At 35.8% G+C, this 20,706-nt stretch overlaps 1 protein-coding gene across 3 annotated transcripts; it reads left to right on the top strand.

The window, feature by feature from the left end:
* Positions 1 to 329: 329 nt before the first annotated feature.
* Positions 330 to 20,445, top strand: Unr (Upstream of N-ras). Of its 3 annotated transcripts, none has more exons than XM_053767712.2 (17): positions 330 to 534; positions 897 to 1,371; positions 1,588 to 1,811; positions 2,682 to 2,861; positions 3,106 to 3,302; positions 3,578 to 3,785; positions 3,860 to 4,048; positions 6,812 to 6,963; positions 7,199 to 7,331; positions 7,610 to 7,789; positions 9,226 to 9,351; positions 10,022 to 10,200; positions 13,656 to 13,873; positions 14,449 to 14,628; positions 15,158 to 15,329; positions 15,842 to 16,005; positions 16,083 to 20,445. In XM_053767712.2, the coding sequence occupies exons 2-17, from the start codon at positions 1,257 to 1,259 to the stop codon at positions 16,097 to 16,099; spliced, it is 2,634 nt and encodes an 877-aa protein (XP_053623687.1). In that variant the 5' UTR covers positions 330 to 534; positions 897 to 1,256; the 3' UTR covers positions 16,100 to 20,445. The 3 variants fall into 3 exon arrangements, with proteins under 3 accessions (XP_053623687.1, XP_053623689.1, XP_053623690.1); XM_053767714.2 differs by having other exon boundaries at positions 498 to 597; XM_053767715.1 differs by lacking the exon at positions 330 to 534 and adding an exon at positions 665 to 796.
* Positions 20,446 to 20,706: the final 261 nt, after the last annotated feature.

Here is a 20,706-nt window from a genome sequence, read left to right as displayed (position 1 = left end):
TAGGAATGCATTTTTTAAAACAACATAGTCGTACCTATTTGAACGCATCCAAAAACTTTTGACAAATTAACTTAATGTTGCCATTATAGTTAAGTGCAATCTAGTTTGGTAGTTTTTAATTTTTTTTGATACTGAAGTTCAATATTAAAGTTATAATTAAAATTTTACGTATGTTATTGACATTTATGTATTTAAATTAATTTTAATAATTTTCAGTTTTTTATTGTTCAAAATAGAACTACCAAATTATAAACTTATCTTCTCTCTTCATAATTTGAAATTGGCCACTTCAATCACCACAAAAAGAAAAATCTAATCAAAGAAAGATTATTTGATATATAATGCGTTTAGATATAAAACCAAGCACAAAATTTAAAAAATACTGAGTTAAATTTAACTTTTATTAGGTTTAAATTATAATATTCTCATGGTCGATTTTAAAATATTCTGTTCAAATAGTTGGGATGACCGGATCAAAGTGATATTGTTGACATTCAATATGGCGGTATGTCGTCAGTGCTATGCTGTGTCGTGGTGAGAATTGATAATTTCATCGTTTAGTATCCATTAGCTTCAAAATATATACGACTAAGTTTGGTAAAAATTAATTAGCAGTGTTTTGTATAATTTTTGATATCTGATTTGCCTTATTGGAAGTAGTCTATAGAACAAGGCCCCGTGGTACGCCGTTTTAATTTCACCGATCGGTCTGTCTGGTCTGTTAGGGCGGCCGATATCTACCTACCTAGATAGCAACATTATAATGTAGGATGATATTCAGACGCGTCGCTTTGTTGTATGTTATTCGGTATTGTAATTATAATTTTAAGTATGATTTGCAGTTAATTCTACGTGTATGTACCTACTCTTTGTATTAATCAAAGTGTCTATTCCAGCTTGTGAATATCGGGTAAAAAGGTATATAGATAGTAACAAAATTATAAGATTACCCCCAAACAATCTAATGCAGTCCAGAGCTCCGATTCAGCAAGCATTGAAGACATCTGAGGATCTAGTGTAACATATGTAGTTTATTTTTCAACAATATAGTTTCGGTTATAATAAATTGTGACCTTTTTGCGTTAAAAGACTAATTCGTGTTCTCGTGAACACAAAGACTACAAGAAAATGTGATTTGATTTAAATAAAAATATTTTACTGGTATTAGAAACTAACACCACACGTTTTTCTGTGATATATTGCTAAAGTAATACTGGATTTTTGACCTATATACAAGAAGACGCAATCAAGATAAAATGTCCAGCAATCCTCAGTGGAAAATGTTCCAGCCGCCAGATTCACATTCACAACCACTGCAAGAAATTCTTGATCAGCATTCATCCATGCAGGCAAAACAGTCTTACCGCAATGGTATGTCATTTCAATTTTTCATTTCACAAAGGTTTATTTGCATTTTTAAAGTTTCAAATGTCAGCTAAGAAATTGAAAACAATAAAACATGAGATTTTTCTCATGTCTTATTCTATTTTTTATATCAAAACATTGCCCAATGAAAATAAACCATTATTTGTAGCCTTAGTTATGCACATTTTTTTAAATACCTGATGGTTTGTTTTTTGCACAAAGGTACATACAGCAGTGAATATCCCAGTTCCCCCAGGGATAACTTCAATAACATGAGTAAAGGTGGCGGCAACCGCTTTTCTATGGGCAACTACAATATAGATGGGTGTCCCATGGGAGATTCTGTGGGGGTATACTCATCAGGTTCAACTAACAATTCCTCGTCTCAGTATGATTCAATGAACCACCCACCTATTAGAGAGACTGGAATTATTGAAAAATTATTGGTATGTTTTCTCTGTTTAATAGTTCACTGCGGCTAAATTTTCATTCTGTCTTATTCAGATAGATAGATTCCAATTTGAATCATTTTTGGTTGGTTAGTACAAATGGTTTCATAACTTAACCTAATAGTGGCTTATTAGGGTAGGCAAAGTTTTAAAATTTGTACCACACCCACATTATTGAAATTGTTTTACTTTAGTATTCAATTTAAATGATTGATGACTCTAAAATCAATATGTATTAATGATTAAGATTATAACTATGTTTGATCCAATTTTTTTGACAAAGCTAATCATTTTATAGTCTGAATAACATTAGTAACCCTACTAATGTTATAACTTAAAAAAAAAAGATGTATGGATTTTGTTTTCATTACATTTCTATTAGTTTTATTTAATTACAGTTTTAAAATCATTGTTTTATTTTGTTTTTATCTGTTACATAGCTATTTAGCTGCAAGTTTTTGGAAGAGGTGATCTTCTCTAATTTCACCCTAGAATAGAAGAAGAACAAATACTAATATACATACACTTATTAACATTAAATATAGTAAAATAACATACATGTGTAAACATTTACATGTATTCATATAAATGTCTCTTCTAGAAGGCCCTTCTTGATATTACTTATTATTCCTTTTTTGCGCTAATTATAATTTTTTTCAATGATTATGTATTTAATTGACATAACTTTTACCAAATTCTATTTCTGATAAAATTATTTCCAAAGATTACAATTTATGTATGTTTGTGATACAAATAGAATACATTTTTAGGTCTTTACAAAAGAAGTACACGCCTAAGTAATGCATATAACAATTTTTTCATTTAAATAATGAGCTTTTATTGATTTGTCATTGGTGTTGTTTTTAGCACTCTTACGGGTTTATACAGTGCTGTGAGAGGCAAGCTCGCTTGTTCTTTCACTTTAGCCAATTTAGTGGCAACATTGAACATCTTAAAATTGGTGATCCAGTAGAATTTGAAATGACCTACGATCGACGCACTGGAAAACCTATTGCTTCAACAGTCACTAAGATCGCACCAGAAGTGGTAAGATATTTTCTGACAATATTATAATCCAGGCAACAATTAATTATTTGTCCAATGACCGGTGAAAGAAAACCATCCTGAGGAAACCTGAACACCGGTTGACTATTATGGTTGACTATTATGTATGTGCGTGCAACTATTTGTCACTATGGTGGTATATGTATAATCATGTCAAATGCTTTATTGTCAGAACAAATCCTATACTATTTTGGGCCATTTCATTTACATCACCCTCTCTCCTCAGGTGCTGAGTGAAGCTAGAGTAACAGGCACTGTCACTACTGAAGTTAAGGGAGAGGGCTCTGGTGATAACACAGGTCGGATTTCATATGAAAACCGTGGTGAATGTTTCTTTCTGCCATACACCAAGGATGATGTGGAAGGCCATGTTACATTGCATACTGGCGATGCCGTCAGCTTTCAGATTGCAACTAATCAAAGGTATGTATGTCTATATAGAAAATGTAGAAAGTCTATGGACATGTAGACCAAATTGAGTTATACCCGAGATCACCTTGAGAATTCTGAATATGGAGCATTATTCTGGGCTTTATTTTTAAGTACAACAAATTAAATCTTAATACCTTTACAGTGGACTGATAATAACAGTTGTGAGAATTCATATTTGAATGTGTAACATGTCTTGGTGGAAAAATGTAGTACCTTTTTCAAGTTGGATTGTTTTTTACTGGTTTAACAATTTATATTTATTTCAGGGGTACTTTGGGCGCATGCCATGTCCGTTTTGAGAACCCCGTACATCCAGTCAAATATCATGGAGTAGTTTGCTCTATGAAAGAAAACTTTGGATTTATCGAGAGAGCTGATGTGGTTAAGGAAATATTTTTTCATTACTCTGAGGCTAAGGTTAAGGAAGAACTGACTTTAGGTGATGATGTGGAATTTACCATACAAACTAGGAATGTAAGTAATTTTTAAATATTTTTTTATATTTTTTTTTTAAGTAGATTTGTTAACACTTAACATTTATGATGCAGGGCAAGGAGGTAGCGTGTGGCATTACGAAATTGCCGAGTGGTTCAGTGGTGTTCGAGGACGTGAGTCCTGAGATCATGCGCGGGCAGGTGCTGAAGCCGCTGGAACGAGGCAACATGGCGCGCGTGCCACAGAACGACCCGCTCCCAGGCAGGATCAGATACCGCGCCGCTGATCATTCCGAAGTTGAAGTAAGTATCATTCATAGGAAGCCCTAATGAAGAGTTTAACTAACAGTAGTCTAATAGGAAATACGATGAAGTGTAATGTGTATAATAGATAATGCGAATTGATAAAAATTAGGTATAATTTATTTATACATGCTGAAGCTGCTTTTGCCATGCTATGTGGTTAAATGTATTTTCAGATTTAGTCTTGTCATGTCACCTTGTTCATAGTATAATGTTGTCCTGGTATCCAAAGGTTAAGCTAAATCTAAAACTGTATTTATTCTTATAGTGACGTAAAGCAAGTCACGAATTGCTTAAATAACGTAGCAATATGTACCTCTGTTAAAGACACACACCAAGTAATATAGCGCAAGTATCCATAGTCATCAATCATCGATTATTCCAGTTCCAGTAATGCCAGTAGTCTCAACATTTAACAAGCATAATGACATTGACACAACTATGATACTAAGTTATACGAAACTACTAAATAAATGAACTAAATGCATTTAATCAAAAGTTACGTTACAACTCTTGCATTTGAAATATGCCAGCTTGTCATGACCTATTTGTTTTCCGTTTAAGCTGAAAATTTGCAAGCACGTGAAAACCTGATGAACATGACGTCTTAGGAAGTTTGTACTATAAACTTTCACATCGAGTCGAGATAGTTAATTCTATTTTCTGAGTGGTTGTAGTTGACAGCTTCTCGCGCTTGAAAATGAAAATTTACGTAGCTGTACCCAAAGGTTATTAACAATAGTTTACTATAAAGCATCGGAACAAAGGTTCCACTTTCTTACATTTCTTCGTCACATGTACAACACATAAATCGTAACACCACTGGCAGGTTCATATTTCAATTAATGCATGTGGACGTTCCCACAAATTGTGTTATTATGTCATTGAGGGGTCTGATTAGCATGGCTGCTATGCAATTTGTTGTAAAACTGTACTGCCCTGTGTACTTACTTGTATTATTAAAAAAATATTATTGCTTTAAAAATATATTTTTATTTTCTTCAGAAACCTTGTCAGCTTTCAAAAATTACCAAAAGTAAAAATCAATCACGCTAATTTTGATGTTGCCACTAGTAATCATGTGATTTGTATTGCGCATGTTTTTTCTGGATATAATTTATAGAAAACACTTTATGGATATAAAAGTTAAATAGTAACTAGTAGGATAGTATTTTCAAATACTATTTCTAAAAAATATATCTTGATATTATAACTCTTAGTTGAAAATGTCATCAAGTCTTTGCAAAATTATCTGGTTTATGGCAATGAATATAAGCACTTACTTGGGAGTTTGCATGGACGGCCTTGGGAAATTGTATCGGTATATCGATTTTATTTCAAAGAAATTATAGTTTTATTGTTATAATAGCTCTACCGGCTGATATTGTGTTACTTGCTATTTTATAACTTACTAGTATTTGCCCGCGGTTCCGTTTACATGAATTTTCGACGGAGCAATTGTTTTTTCCGGGACTGTGTCTTTCTCCGCGTTCTTAACTACATATATATATACAAAATGTCAAGAACGTTGGGTGAGTAGATGTGAAATGATAAAAAGTAAACAAACTTACTTTCTCATTTATAATATTAGTTGTAATTCTGTTTTCAGACCACAGCAATGTATTTTAGAGACATGCAATTTTGCATATTGCAAGTGGACCGTTATGAATAAATAGGTCACTTCTCCCCCTTTTGCTCCACTTTCAGCGGGTTAAGATCGTAGAGGACGTACGTTAATAGCTATAGTTCCTCGCTTTCAATCGTGAAGTTTTGCTTTGAATCTTCGTTGCTATAAATTTTACACCTTATTGTCTTCTCTCTTTCTCTCATTTTATTTGCCTTATCTCGTGTATGTTTTGTAACTTTGTATCAACCCCTTTTATCGCGATTTTAGGCTGAGACTGCACTTTTATCTATGCCCATTATTTTGTTTTTACATTTTGGCTGACGTGGATGATTTTTATTTCTAACCAGGAGCTACCAGGAGCGAAATTCCATGTCGCGAAAATTATACGGGGACTAAAATATCGATGCTTTGTTAGTATCCATACTATTATTAGAGTATTAGTAACGGATTTTTTTTATGTATGTGATAAGATATTATTTTTATATGTGTATTGTAAGTATCAGGTCGTAAAATATTTCAAACTCTGGTTCATTAACCAGGATCCGAAATGTATTTGTCAATTTTCGAATAACAAAGCCATATGAAAAGCTACCTTGGTAGACTTCAAACCCGATATGTCACTTCATTTGATGCAGATGATCGTTGTAAATTGATTTGGCATGGAATTGGACGATGAATAATGTGGTTAGAATAATATAAACTTATACAGAAAATATGAACTTAACAGAAAATTAGCTCATTGAAATCAGTAAATTACTGAATACTTTTACTTAAACTTGTTATCTCAATTTAGCATCCGATGTGTGGCATTATAAAATTATATTTATCTATATATGTAGCATTTTGTAATTTAAGATTTCTATTTTCAAAAATACATTTGTAAATGTTCAAGAAGCAGACTTAATCCTGAAAGTGGGGTTTCTTTGTGGCAGACGTTCGTCGATCGTTAAGTCTTTAGTTGAATTGTTACTGAATAGTTCAATAGAATTGATCTATTCAGTAATTACAAACAACAAAGCAATATATTGAGCTCGAATCTCATGGGATCCGATTCCAGAAAACGATCAGTCGATGTTCGACAATTTTCGAGCTCAAATCAAAATGCTTTAATAAAAGAGAATGAATTTGTATTTTAGGTGCCGTTCGGCGAAAAAGATCAATCCGGCGAGTTCACTCTCCGCCACGGCGACTGGGTCCAGTTCCAAGTGGCCACGGACAGGCGGGATCAGTTGAAACGGGCCACCAACATCTCCTTGCTCGATGAGTCGTTCAATGTCTCCGGGGAACGGTGAGCAATTAACATTTTACAAACAGCAAGTTAGTGGATCGCTTTCTCTTATATTTCCAGGAATTAACCATAAAAAATCGCTAACGTGGGCAACATTATTAATTTGGCAAAATAACACACTAAGTATAAAAGTATAAATAGGCCTGTACGTACAGGCCTTGCTTAGCGTGAGAGCATATGCTTTGTGTCTTGTATTAATGTAATGTTAAATGTAATATGGAATCTGTTGTTATAGGAGGGAGATGGGCGTGGTGACTTCTCTTAGAGAGGGTTTCGGATTTATTCGCTGCGTAGAAAGAGAACAGACTATGTTTTTCCATTTCGCCGAAGTTTTGCGCCTTGGCCACGAGTTGAGTGTCGGCGATGAGGTAAGCATTAATTTGTTTCTTAATTTTTTTTTTTAACATCCTCCTTTGTGCCAATGCTTGTAGCTACGGTTCTCTTCATTAATCTTTTTATTTTATTTTTCGTGTGTAGAGAAGTTAACGGGGCATTTTGCTCATTGTGTAACATAAGTGTGTGCCCAGTGCTCAGTGCCCAGGGCTCAGGCCCGTATCTAATGTGATGCACACACATTTAGTAAGTTTTCTTTATGTAAGGTGTATGGGTATTCATAATGAAGACTATTCTATTGTATGAAAACCAGGTGGAGTTCACCGTAGACCCAGTGAACACGTTCTCCAACATGAACACGCGCCAATCCGCGATCAGAATCAAGCACCTGCCGCCCGGCACGGTCCAGTTCGAGAGCCTCGTGGAGCGCGGGCTGCGGGGCGTCGTCACCAAGGAGGCGCAGATGTTTCCGTCTGGATCCAGTCCTACCCCGGTCAGTACCATCATCCAGCTTATTGCACAAATTCCTTTAGATCCCCTGTGTAAGGTTTTTATACTTTACTAGCTTTTGCCCGCGGCTTCGCCCGCGTGAATTTCATAGTAAAGTCTCGGTCATTATTTTATCGCACTGACTGGTAAACATATATGATTCATATTATATTTCAAATCGTATTTTTTTCTTTTTTAGTTCAATTTCCTGTTTCCCGCTACGTGTCTCGTCCCGCAACTTGTCCAATCCCGCTTCCTTCCAGCGGCGCTTTGCCTCGCCCATTTTCCACTACGTGTCTCCGTCCCATTTCCCGCTACGTTTCCCACTCCCGCTTTCTGCAACGCTTGCCGTCCTATTTTCCACGACATATTACGTCCCGTTTTTTTTATAACCGCAAACTTCAAAAATAATGAAGTTTCGAATAATTTATATAATATCTTGAAAATTGTATTAAGTACCATACAATTTTTCACCCCCTTTTGTAGGTTTATGGTTAATTTTCAGAAAAATCTGAAATACTTATTCATTAACTTAATGTAAACAACTAAAATCCAAATTTTCAAGTCACAATCTTCAACGGTGTAGGACTTTCATATAAAAGTTTTTCACCTCTTTCACCCCCTTCGAGGTGGAATTTCCAAAAATCCTCTCTTAGTGCTCACGTACACTACCCATGGAATCTGCATACCAAATTTCAGCTTCCTACGCCCAGTAGTTGAAACTACTGTTATTTGTCTGTCAGTGAGTCACAGAAGACTTTCATATATATTGATTTTTACGTCTCGACAAACATACAGCCCCTGAATGGAAAACTCTTCTCTATAAAATCGTTGGAGTCAAAATTATGTAGCACTTTATGGGAATGAATTATGTTTAGAGCCAAAATTTGTGATTTGTGTTACGAATCCGTTAACGAAACAGATGCCTTCAGGCCTTCGTGAATATCTTCGAGCGTAATTTCTGCTTCTTAATAAAATGCTAAATCGATAAATACCAGCCTTCCCACTGACACATTTAATCGCGCGAAAAATGTGGAAAATTACCATTTATTCCGTCCGCCTTTTCCTTGTTGTCTAAATACGTCCGCCAAATAGGTTAAGTTTAAATGGGAATTAACACTATATAATAATTAGGCGCAGATATAATTTATTAACATAAAGTGGAAGGATTTTTTCCGTGAATTGAAATGAAATAGAGCAATAGTACATGATATACAATAATATGGTTCTGATTTGTATTGTTGTTTGTGAAATCTTTTACATTTTAAAAATCTATCATTAACCAGCTAGTAATGAGATATTTTACAACATGTTTAAATATTGAGGCTCAATTAAAGTGACATTAAAATAACAGAGCTTGATTATTTGTAATACCTTTACACATTTAATTTATTACCCTGTAAAGTAGTCTATTAATAAGGCGCTTTTTATAATTTACAGGAAAGTAACGGAACAATTAGTTGCCAGATCAACGGTGTGAAGAAATCCCTGCCGTTCACAGCTAAAAAATGCGAATCCAAGATGCTGCCACGTGTCGGGGACAAAGTCATTTTCGATGCTTATCAGGTAAATTTCCGTAACAATGCTTTCAGGTATTTTTGTACTATATTCATGGAATTATTCATATAGTGGATCATTGTAATTTTAGTCGAATAAATTAACTTTTAGTGGAAGTGGTACATAATATGTTTGATTTTATGTTAAAGCTATGTGTAAAATTATTTAGTCATGAATATTTTAATGCTGTGTTAAAAACACGTACCCATTTTTGTAATTGGTAATCGTAATTGGATGGAATTGTGAAGTGACAATTAATATTACAAAAACTATTTTTTAACTTCAACTTTCAATCCTATCTATACTTAATCTAAATTTCAACTTAATATTACAATGTCGAAATAAAAAAATATATCTATGTTTTGTACTATTTATTTATAAATTTATGTACATAACATAACAGTGTGAATATAAAACGTATGTGCAAGTTTGCTATTTACGTCTTAACATCGAGTCTATTCAAAGTGACACGCAGCGAACCAATAACATTGCGTCATTGTTACGCAACGACAACCACACTGAAATGTTGTTGCTTCGCTGCGTCTCACTTCGAATCTACTCGTTGGTTACAAGTGAAATGCAAACCAGCACTAAACCCTCTGAATTCCATACAGCTTAACTAAATTTCCAAATATAATTTTGAAATGAATAAGTATGAATGATTTCTTTTCCCCAACAGGTGAAGAGAAACAAGGAGCTGATCGCCATGGCGGTGCAGGTCCAGCATAGCCTGATCAACGGCGCCAGCAACGGGTCCGCGACGCGCCCTGTCCAGCACGGATTCATCGCGGCGCTCAAGGACGGCTTCGGCTTCATCGAGACCTCCGACCACAACAAGGAGGTCTTCTTCCACTTCAGGTGACTGCTTCATCAATACTTAAGGATTGATTAAACATAAAAGCTTATAGCAGTAACAAAAAGAAATGTCTGTCAAATAGGCGACCCAGCATTGAAGACCAGACCATAGACCATATCGTAAAGCGTTGTCCTATAAAAAACTACATGAAGGTGGATGTGATGATTTACCTACGGAATGATAGCCCTATGATAAAACATGTCCTGCAGGTGACACGTAGACGAACACTAAGTTTATCAGCACATTAAAATAAAGAGCAAATAAAATGGTTTTAGTTTCCTCCACTAGCTGCAAGCTGGTATGCATATGCTATTTAAGCAACCAAATTTCCATTATTAATAGAGAATTTATATTGTGGGGAAGAAAGTAGGAATGGAGTCCATGGGCTCTTAACGCTTTGCAGCTTATGAAGGAATCGGAAACGCGTGTGAGCGTTTTATATTTGAATAAATATGAAATATTGGTAGTATATTGATCTTGAAATATGCTTTGCCCGTATGGCGACATGCGAATGACTAGTATTAAACGAAGTTTGAGTAAACTAGGTCTCTTTTGTTGAGTTGTTATCACACACAATTATTTTGAATTACATATGCTATATGCGTGACAATGGTCTGAAGACCGAAGATCGTGCAAAGTGGGGAAGAGAAATTTGTAGGAAGGAACCAGGAGGAAACTCAGAGGAGAAAAGAATTTATATTTATTTATGCTTTTACTCACGACTTCTTACAAGCAGAAAACTTTCTCCCGCTCCTGGAACTTTCAGGAAACCCACTTAACAAATTTTCTGCTTTTTACGTCCTTTAGTTTTAGCTGTGTGTTGTCCCTGGTTGATTGATTTTATGATTTTCTATTTTTATATATTCGCGTAGCCATAGACTGAGTTGGAACGAAAATGATATGTAATATTCTTTATTATATTCGCGTACTTATGACATTGCCTTGACACTGATTTTACTATATATATTATATATATATAATAAAATCAGTGAAATCAGTACTAGTGTTTTCGGAATACTAAATAGGAATAGACATTTGGGACTAAAACTCACTCACTGTAATGTTTGTGCTTTTTAAGCATACTTTTGCTTATGCGACTTAATTATTTTTGTAATATCTTGCCATGAAAATAAAATCAAATAATGTAATGCAGAGTTCGAAATCACTTAAAATTATTGTATTTGAATATCTTCGTTGATGTTTTATTCTTTGCTAGCGACTGTACCCTAATTTCACATTCAAACAATAATAACTGAAAATTTATAGAACAATAATCGATTGCTTATAGAATGCTTTTCGCGGCTTTGTAACTTCGGGGTGCTAAATTTTACTACGGATGCAGCAGACCGTGTGAAGTGGAGAAGAAAAAGTTAAAAAATGGGTCTTAGCCTCCTCGATAGGGATCTTGACGCCTTAAGAAACCGGGGTATTATTATTCAGATAAGAGAGGGTTGAGGTACCCACCAGGATAAGGCTCAGAAGAGAGATATGGTTGATGTAGCAACCTTGATACGGCTCAGATGAGAGAGGGTTGAGGTAGCAACCAGGATACGGCTCAGATGAGAGAGAAGGTTGAGGTAGCAGCCAGAAGACAAGAGAGAAGGGTGAGGTAGCAGTCATGATACGGCTCAGGTGAGAGAGAAGGTTGAGGTAGCAGCCATGATACGGCTGAGATGAGAGAGTAGGTTGAGGTAGCAAGCTGGATACGGCTCAGATGAGAGAGAAGGTTGAGGTAGCAACCAGGATACGGGTCAGATGAGAGAGAAGGTTGAGGTAGCAATCAGGATACGGGTCAGATGAGAGAGAAGGTTGAGGTAGCAACCAGGATACGGGTCAGATGAGAGAGAAGGTTGAGGTAGCAATCAGGATACGGGTCAGATGAGAGAGAAGGTTGAGGTAGCAACCAGGATACGGGTCAGATGAGAGAGAAGGTTGAGGTAGCAGCCATGATACGGCTGAGATGAGAGAGTAGGTTAAGGTAGCAAGCTGGATACGGCTCAGATGAGAGAGAAGGTTGAGGTAGCAACCAGGATAATGGTAATCTTCTAAATTATAAGGTTGTTGTATACACTCGACTCCGGCGCTTCGCAGGTTCACAGCCCGGGGATACACGAATATGAGAATGAAACAGAGATATTTCTATCAATAGTTACTATAGTATGGATTATTTATTTTTATTTGTAACCATGTAATCGAAGGCTATCAAACCGATTTTGGTGAAAAGAGTCTGTAGAAGTCATTGGCGTCGCAGTACATAATAACGGCGTCATTTATATGCATAGCGAATTGCATGATTTGATGATTGTTTTCGTTGTGAACCTGAAACTGAAACATGAAAAACTATATTTTTAACACGTTTAACATAGCGTAGCGAAACGAATTCTAAAATGTTTACCATTGCGTGTAGCATTTTTTTTTATTATAAATGTGTCTTTTTAAAATTTATTGCTTTATTTACCCTTAATCTATTATTTTTTCTTGAAATTTGCATTGATATAACAGTATGAAGAGAGGACGGACGGAATGCATGCGGTATCATATCAGAATATAACTACTGTTACCCGTGGAAAATTAACGCAGGCTAAGCCGCGGGCAAATGCTAGTTTAACAGCTGGCGATTATCAATTAATGTTTCAATAATCAAGCAAGGCTTTCTTTTTAATGTCAATATTCCATATAAGATTAATTCGATTCTAACTTTGCATTTGTGTGCTTTTTATTTTGTGGGATATTTTCTACTCGACTGCCAATATTGTGTAGACAATACTGGTGTTGGATTTTTCTTAAGCATCATGCATCTGGCATGACTTAACGATTACTGCAATTTAGTGGCAGTATAGTCTTGTTGAATATTTTGAAAAAGTAGGAGAGTGGTATCTGGTCTTGTGACTGTAAAACGCTCATATGAGATAGAGCGAGAGAGAGAAAGAGAGTGGCAGAAGTCTTAAAAAGACACGCACGATTTCTTTTTATTTATCACTAAATCATATTTTGTATATGGAGTGAATAATCAGATTGATTACATATTGCTCTCGAAGAATTAATAAGATGTCTGATATTTATTGCCTTTGCATTTGTGGCTTTGATACTTGTATTCTGAATTGTACGATATTAGCGAAGTTATACAGCGAACTTTTATTTGTTACACTAAACTATTAATCTTATTCTTATATTGTGAGTTTAATGTTTATGTAATAAATATCTGTGATAACGATTTTATAAAATACTTCTATTAAAATTACTCTTGACACTAAATGTATATTAGTAGTTTCTAGCTTGTGAGAAATAACTATAAATTTAAAGATTGACGAGAAAAAGTGCCTGTGAAGGTCTAATTTCTGAATAAATGATTTGAATTTGAATTTGAATTTATTTGTAACTCACCACTATGTGAAATACCAATAACTATATGAAATAAAAAAAACCCTGCATTAAATCATCGTCGAAAACGTTTCAGCAACTTGGAAGGCAGTCACGACTCATTGGAATTAGGCACCGAGGTGGAGTACATGTTGGGTCGCGTGACCGGAACTGGAGGGGGATGCGCGAGCGCAGAGTTCGTGCGCGTTTTGCCTCGAGGAACTATCCCGATCGCTAAGCCCTTGGACACAACGCTCAATGGCACTGTCACGAGGACGCTGCGAGCCCTGAATCCAGACCAAGCCCAGTATTCTGGTGAGTCCTAAATAATATTTTCACATCATGCATAATGTTTTATGCTCTGAAGCATAAATAAAATCCTCGTGTAAATTTTACGATTTCAACTAGAAAGTTGTACAAAGGTCGTCGGCATGAGCAGCAAAAAGCATTGTTATGTTCCAGTTTGAAGAGTGACCGAGGTAATGTAATTATAGGCATATATAATTATTAATTATAGGTAACATGACAAAAGACCATAGACCACAAAGACGGCAATGCGCGTGTGACACCCTTGATGTTGAAAGCTTCTATTGGCTGCGGTGATCACTTACCATCAGGTGGGCCGCATGCAAAAAGGCAAATATGTGATGAGATAAATTCTGAAGACTTCATCAATTTTAGATCTTCATCATTAATTTAGGAACAAGGGGATCGATGAAGTAATTTCTATTCTCTCCACTCTGATCCCTGCCATAGATTTTAACCTCCATATACGAAATACTAAATCAATAGAGACAAGAGCAAAGATGTTTGGCCACATACGACATGACGTCTGAGATATGTGATCGAAGGAAAATTTTGAAGTGTAGACTGTAATTTTGTTTATTCAGGTTTGATCCAAGTAGACGGCGGCGGCGCATCGTACGAGTTCGGTATCATGGGGCTGGCGTGCAAGCGCGAGATCCTGCAAGTGGGCGACCCCGTCACCTTCCAGGCGGACGTGGAGGGCCGCGCTACCAACATTGTGCCAATACGCAAGAAGAGGCGCGCCACTGTCGACGCTATCAAAGGTATACTAGATTTCTGTTTAGGCAACAATTAATGAGATAGTCATTATTTTTTCAGAACTAGTTTGATTCTTTCGTTTTGAAAGTGGCCAAAACGGTTAAAAAAGATTTTACCACAGGTTTTTATTGCCAAGAGATTTGGTTGCATTCAACGCGGAATAATAAATCATGCCTGTGCATCATTGAAGCGTTGGGAGCCGAACCTGTATTATATGTAATTTTCCTAACAAAAAATTCATTATTACAAATATGTGTTTATCAAAACTAATTTACTTATGATTCAATTAAAATTATAAACGAAATTTACACATAACATAAAAAATGTTCCTGTGTAATGATAAACTTATCGTAAAATTTCATTATCATAGAAACATTGTCACAGAACAATTCAACTCTTGGAAGTAGGTGAAATTTTACAAAATCAAAGTGAGAACATAAAAATTTATTTTGTACAACAACACTTGTCATCATATTTTTTCCAAGATGGCGGGATCAGCGTCGTCGTTGACTCATCAAAATATAACGTTCGCAGGTGTGTTCGGTTTCTTATCGCTAGAGGCGGAGGACAACCGGCGATTATTCTTCCACATGTCGGAGGTGCGCGGCAACTCGTCTGATCTTCAGCCTGGGGACACGGTCGAATTTGTCATGCTCACTAACTCTCGCAATGGCAAGTCGTCCGCCTGCAATGTGGTCAAAGTGGGGTGAGTTGCTTTTTATTTTTACTAAACTGATATAAAATGATATAGTTACAATATATTTTTTTATCGAATGCGAGTTTTTGTTAAATTATATTTTGATATATTGTGCAGTAATAGAATAAAAATATATTGATTTAATTTCGTAAATATCTGGTTACAAAATAAGAATATTATAAAAATAGTTTAATTGTTCCATAGTTCAAAAATGTTGTAATGTCGGTTACGTGTCCATTGTATCTTAGCGCCATATTAATAAAGGCGGTTCTCAGAAAACGGGACTTTTTTGTCATGTTCAACATGTTAAAGAACGAAAATCACTAAATTTCTTCACACAATAATAGTCTCTAATCTCTTGAAAATATAGTTTAAAGTGGTATGGGAGGAGACTGTTGCAAATGCATGGTTTGGAGTGGACGTCACGTTTGCTATTTAGGAGAGGATTTTTAAATTGTTAATTTAACTTTTATTTTACGTCATGTTTTAAGTTAACAATTAAACATATATTATTATTTTAGCGCAAAATCGAGTGTGAAGGCCCGTTGTGAGCGTCCGGAGCGCCTCCTGGCGCGGCTGCGTACCGCGTCGCTGGAGGAGTCGGGGGGGCCGCGTGTGGTGCTGGCGCGAGTGCCGCGCGGCCCCGACGGCACTCGGGGCTTCCGGCCCCGGCGGCCCCTCGCAGGTAATAATAATTCACATTATATAAAACCTGTTCTTGCATTCACAATTTGTCTTATTAATACACACAAATTGTTTCAGATCTGTTAGCCGAGTGAGTCTAGTGACGATTTACATACCAAGGCCTCAACATACTACACCTATGTAGATAAACATCGTAATGGTTTGATTTTCAAATTATTTCATTGTATTCACGTGAGACTGACTGAACCTTTTCTGTAGCAGCATTTAGAAAATTGTTTTGTGTTTTTTATTTACTAATTCTGGGGCAAAACAATCTTAACAAAATTGTTGTCAGCTACCACATAAAACTGATCAAATTGTACAACAACAGTTGTACGGCTTATATCAATGAGCAAAGAACATATCAACTTAATCAAACCGAGTTTAGTTTGCAAGTACGTATAAGTATGCAGTCGATTTTGATTTCTCTAAATAAGAGGTTCTTTTTCGCATAGGCAGTTGTTCAAAATTCCGCTTGCGCCACACATAAGCACTGGTATGGTTTGCCAAGTTCAGTTGTATTGTAATGGCCGGCACATAACACATGAAGCATCGCCACTCGAAAACGTCGACGCGCCTCACAAGCTCATCTCGTGTAAATATTTCTATTATCTAGCTGTAATAATAAAATCATTATTCTCACATGTATCCTCACATTTTTTATTACGTATTTTTTATATTGTAAAATAAAATTTATTAAATCTTACTTTAACATGAATTATGTAGATGCGTAAATTTATTATCGATTCAATGAATTAACAATATAATCGATACGGACACCATCCACGTTTGTTGCCGTTTTTTGTTTACGTTTGTAGATCTCTATTTGCGAAACGTTCTGTGATTTTATAAAAATTTCGTGTGCAATAATGTTTAACAAAAAAATATAAAAATAATATCGTCCCTACAGGGCACTACCTAGTCTTTTAGTATTATAATACCATGTGTCTCTACTGCGCTTCATTTGATATGTGTCGCCCGTGGTAGCCTTGGCCATGGCTAACGTTGAAACGAACAAAAATTTGTAAAGCTATTGGAAACGAAGCATTTAAGTATGGAGAAGTATGCGATTACGCTGTCATGGAACCAAAGACTGAAAAATATTTATTACAGTAATTATATTGGTATTAGATTTATTATAATTTACTATGTGTTGTGAACATTCATGGTACTGATGCGCTTGTTATGGGTTGGTTGTTCGCTGTATGTGCATGTTATTTTCTGAGGCTGTGAGAGTTGACTCTGATCAAATGGACCAGACAAAAGTTCTTCAAGAAATATATTGATGTCGTAAAGCAGTGTAAATTGCGTTTGAGATAATCGTTCGATTTTCTTCTGCTGGTTCATGCATGGATAATAAGTGCGAAATGGGTCTGTTTGTACGGATTGGGCCCTCATAGCCACGCGTCGAAGCGAGCAATTTGTCACTATTTCGTGTTTATGAACTGATATTTGTAATAAAGCAATATGAAATGTGTTCATGTACAGGTATCAGTCGGCTAATGTAGATAGTAATCGATTGTACTGAGTCAAAACCGCGCGAGCCTTGTAGCTAACGAGTGCTTTGTTTGTTTTTATTTTGTTTTCTAGGAATTTACAGAAGAGGATGTTTTATGATAGACTGTTTGGGGTGTAGCACGTGTTGTTGCTTTGAGGATAGCCTCAAAGCAACAACACGTTGCAATGCGCAGCATAGACATAGGTCTATGCTGCGCATTGCAACATAAGCCAAATTATGTCAAATGTAAAAAGCATTTCATGCGAGATAAATGCCACATACGACCAAAATTACACCCAGGACGATCTAGCACAAATTGTCCTATAGTCGTAAGAATTATCTCATCGAATCTATACTTGTTTAATGATATCTGACAGTTTCCTGCTAATATACAATTTGATTAGTATTCAGGCCTCGGTGGTGTGCGACGTGGATTGATGTAGCCATTTGTGAAGCGTCAGATGGTCTCGTGGCGCCAGTGGCCTTGCATGTTATGTTCACGGCAACATATTACTTTCCTTAATGTTATTGTGATGGACGCGAATGTTATTGATGTTTGAACGATGGTAAACTCTACACCAAAATTGAATTTATGTAATTTAGTATTAAGTAGTTAACCAATTAAAAAATAAACTGTTATCTTGCTTTGCAATACCAAATGTGACTTTTATCGAATTTTACTTGTATCAAGTTTCGTATAAAAAAGACTGTGTTATCATTTTTGGTGTGGAACCATCTAAGGGCTGTGCATGGGAAATGTTAATTGTAATGTTAATACTTGTTACCCCAAAGAAGTAACTGGAATTTTGAACAAACGTTTTATGCCTTTATGCTTTAAAAATGACTTTGTTTATGCTGTAACATGTTTATCTACTTTCATGTAACCATATTATAGTAATAGTCGAAATATAATAATCAGAATAATTGATGTTGTAGTGTACGAAAGGCCCGGATCTTTTCGGGTACCTCTAGGTATTATGGTAAAGTAGCGTTATCAGACGGGAGGGCTGCGGCGCCCCGAACCTGCTAGCTCCCGATCACCACCTTGCCGGACTTATCTCTCACTCGAGTTCCCATGTAGATGAATTTGGCGAACCAATGAAATATTGTATTGTAATGAATTTCAGTGCCTAAAAGAACCTCTGGATCACAAACCAAAAGAAAGAAAATTATGTTAAATTATGTAAGGCTTTCTGAATACAAACTTTGAAATATTCATAAGAGTTTATTTTTATTTAGTTCTTCGGAATGTATTCGTTTAGGCCCGATTTTTCAATTCCTAAATATTTATATATATATTGATTAAACAAATGAAATTATGACTTTGTTCGCCAGATAAGCTATCGAGGATTGAAAAGGCGGTCCTAAATATAAGAAAATGCCAAATGTTTATTACACTGTACAGTTGTAACTTGTGATTAATGGAATACACGCTATATCCGAATATACCGAGCAAGCGGCGTGACGAACCCCACTGACATTCTGAGCATCCATTAACATATCCTACCGGTTCTAGATTAGTCGTGTCATGTATGCTGGCACACGGCGGCTACGGCGAGCGTTTCTGTTCAAAAATGACTGTATATATATGCCAATCGGACGTGTATCGAACGAAATCCGTAACGTGTCATCTCAATAGGCATTTACTACGTAGTTATTCGCTAAATTTACATGCATCCCAGTCATTTCGCTTATTGTTTATTACTTTCTTCCCGGTCCTGGCAAAACTACTACACTCATTACATTAAATTGCCAGCGGCAGGACTGTTCTAGGATTGCTCGCACTGAGATTATTGATGCTCTTCTGTTTAAGTTGGCCACATTTATTAGGCAGTTTATTCGCAAAGTGACTGCTTGTGAGTAAAACCTCGTACATGGATCACTCCTAGATAGATCTTGACTTTGTTAGTATATTAGTTATTATAGTCTACATCACATGCGTAGTTTATTGGTGTCTAGTGTGTATTGTAATTTGATTTATATTAACGGCCCGTTTGTCTTTTTTAGTCTTCATCACTTACCTACCAAAGTACATGATTTGGTGGTATTATGGTAGGTAGGCATTTAGTGTTACTTTTTATCTCTGCAACTTATGTACCTTAAGTAACCTGCTATGTTCGATGGCCTGCTGCATAATTCTATTATTTGCACCGATGCAGCAGAATGGATTACATCGCGTGTCTGGTTGCACTTCACCAAGCATTTGTGATTTAGAGGCGTCCAAGACATTCATTATTACGATTACTTTTTCTTCAGTGGTATATTATGTTCATTGTATAACGATCATGTACGTCTCTAAATTTCTAGTGCATAGGCCGCACAGAGGAAGCTGGCTGGCTTTTATTTGGCATAATTATTTACCTGATACTTTGACTATCTGTTTTATATTTCTGCACTTTTAAATCTATAATCTCTTGTATCAGTTTACTATTGCCGTAAGACACTTATCGTTCATATACTCTACTTACCGAGAAGAATCGTCTAATTAGATTTTTCGTTCTCCTTTAAGTGCCTTACTCGCAATCACAAATTTACAAAATATCGAACGAATTTTCAATTATAGCACAAGATTTATGTAAGTGTAGTTAGGGGTCAAGCAATACCATAGTTATAAAAAGTTTTGCGAAGTAAGATTTTTGTATTGTTAGTGTATATGGAAGCTTCGTCGTAGCCGCCCGCATTTATTATATATATTTAATATACACACGTAATTTTTGAACCATGACACGCAAGTACTGACGTTTGAATTGCTTGTGGTGGTTCAAATATAGTGTAACGCTTTAACCTGTGCCTGTTTTTCGGTATTGGCCCGATCTATATATACCTGGGTATAATGTTGCGCCACTGTTGCCATGCCGAGCTACTTCTTAGCTTATATCAGTCATGCAATAAGGACACTATACATACATTTACTAATAAACGATGTGATTATACCATTTAAAACATCTCTTATTTACTCTTTGCATCTGTTTCGGCGAAGGGGTTTCTGTGCTTCCGGACTGTAGGTTCCCTGTTCGCTAATTGTCACCTTTAGTTTAAACTGCGTTTTATTGGATGGATTTTATAGAAAATCTGTGGAAACATAATTATATGACATATTATAACGTCAATTTCTATGTCAGTAAACTGAATTTCTAAGAGTATATTTTAAATGCTCTTCGTTAACTTATACTGACTTAATATTTAAGTGTATTTCAGTCATAA

This window comes from Plodia interpunctella, chromosome Z (assembly GCF_027563975.2).
Source record: "Plodia interpunctella isolate USDA-ARS_2022_Savannah chromosome Z, ilPloInte3.2, whole genome shotgun sequence".
Classification (NCBI taxonomy): domain Eukaryota; kingdom Metazoa; phylum Arthropoda; class Insecta; order Lepidoptera; family Pyralidae; genus Plodia; species Plodia interpunctella.
Note: the sequence above shows the minus strand (reverse complement) of the source record. Positions and strands in the feature narration are given on the sequence as shown.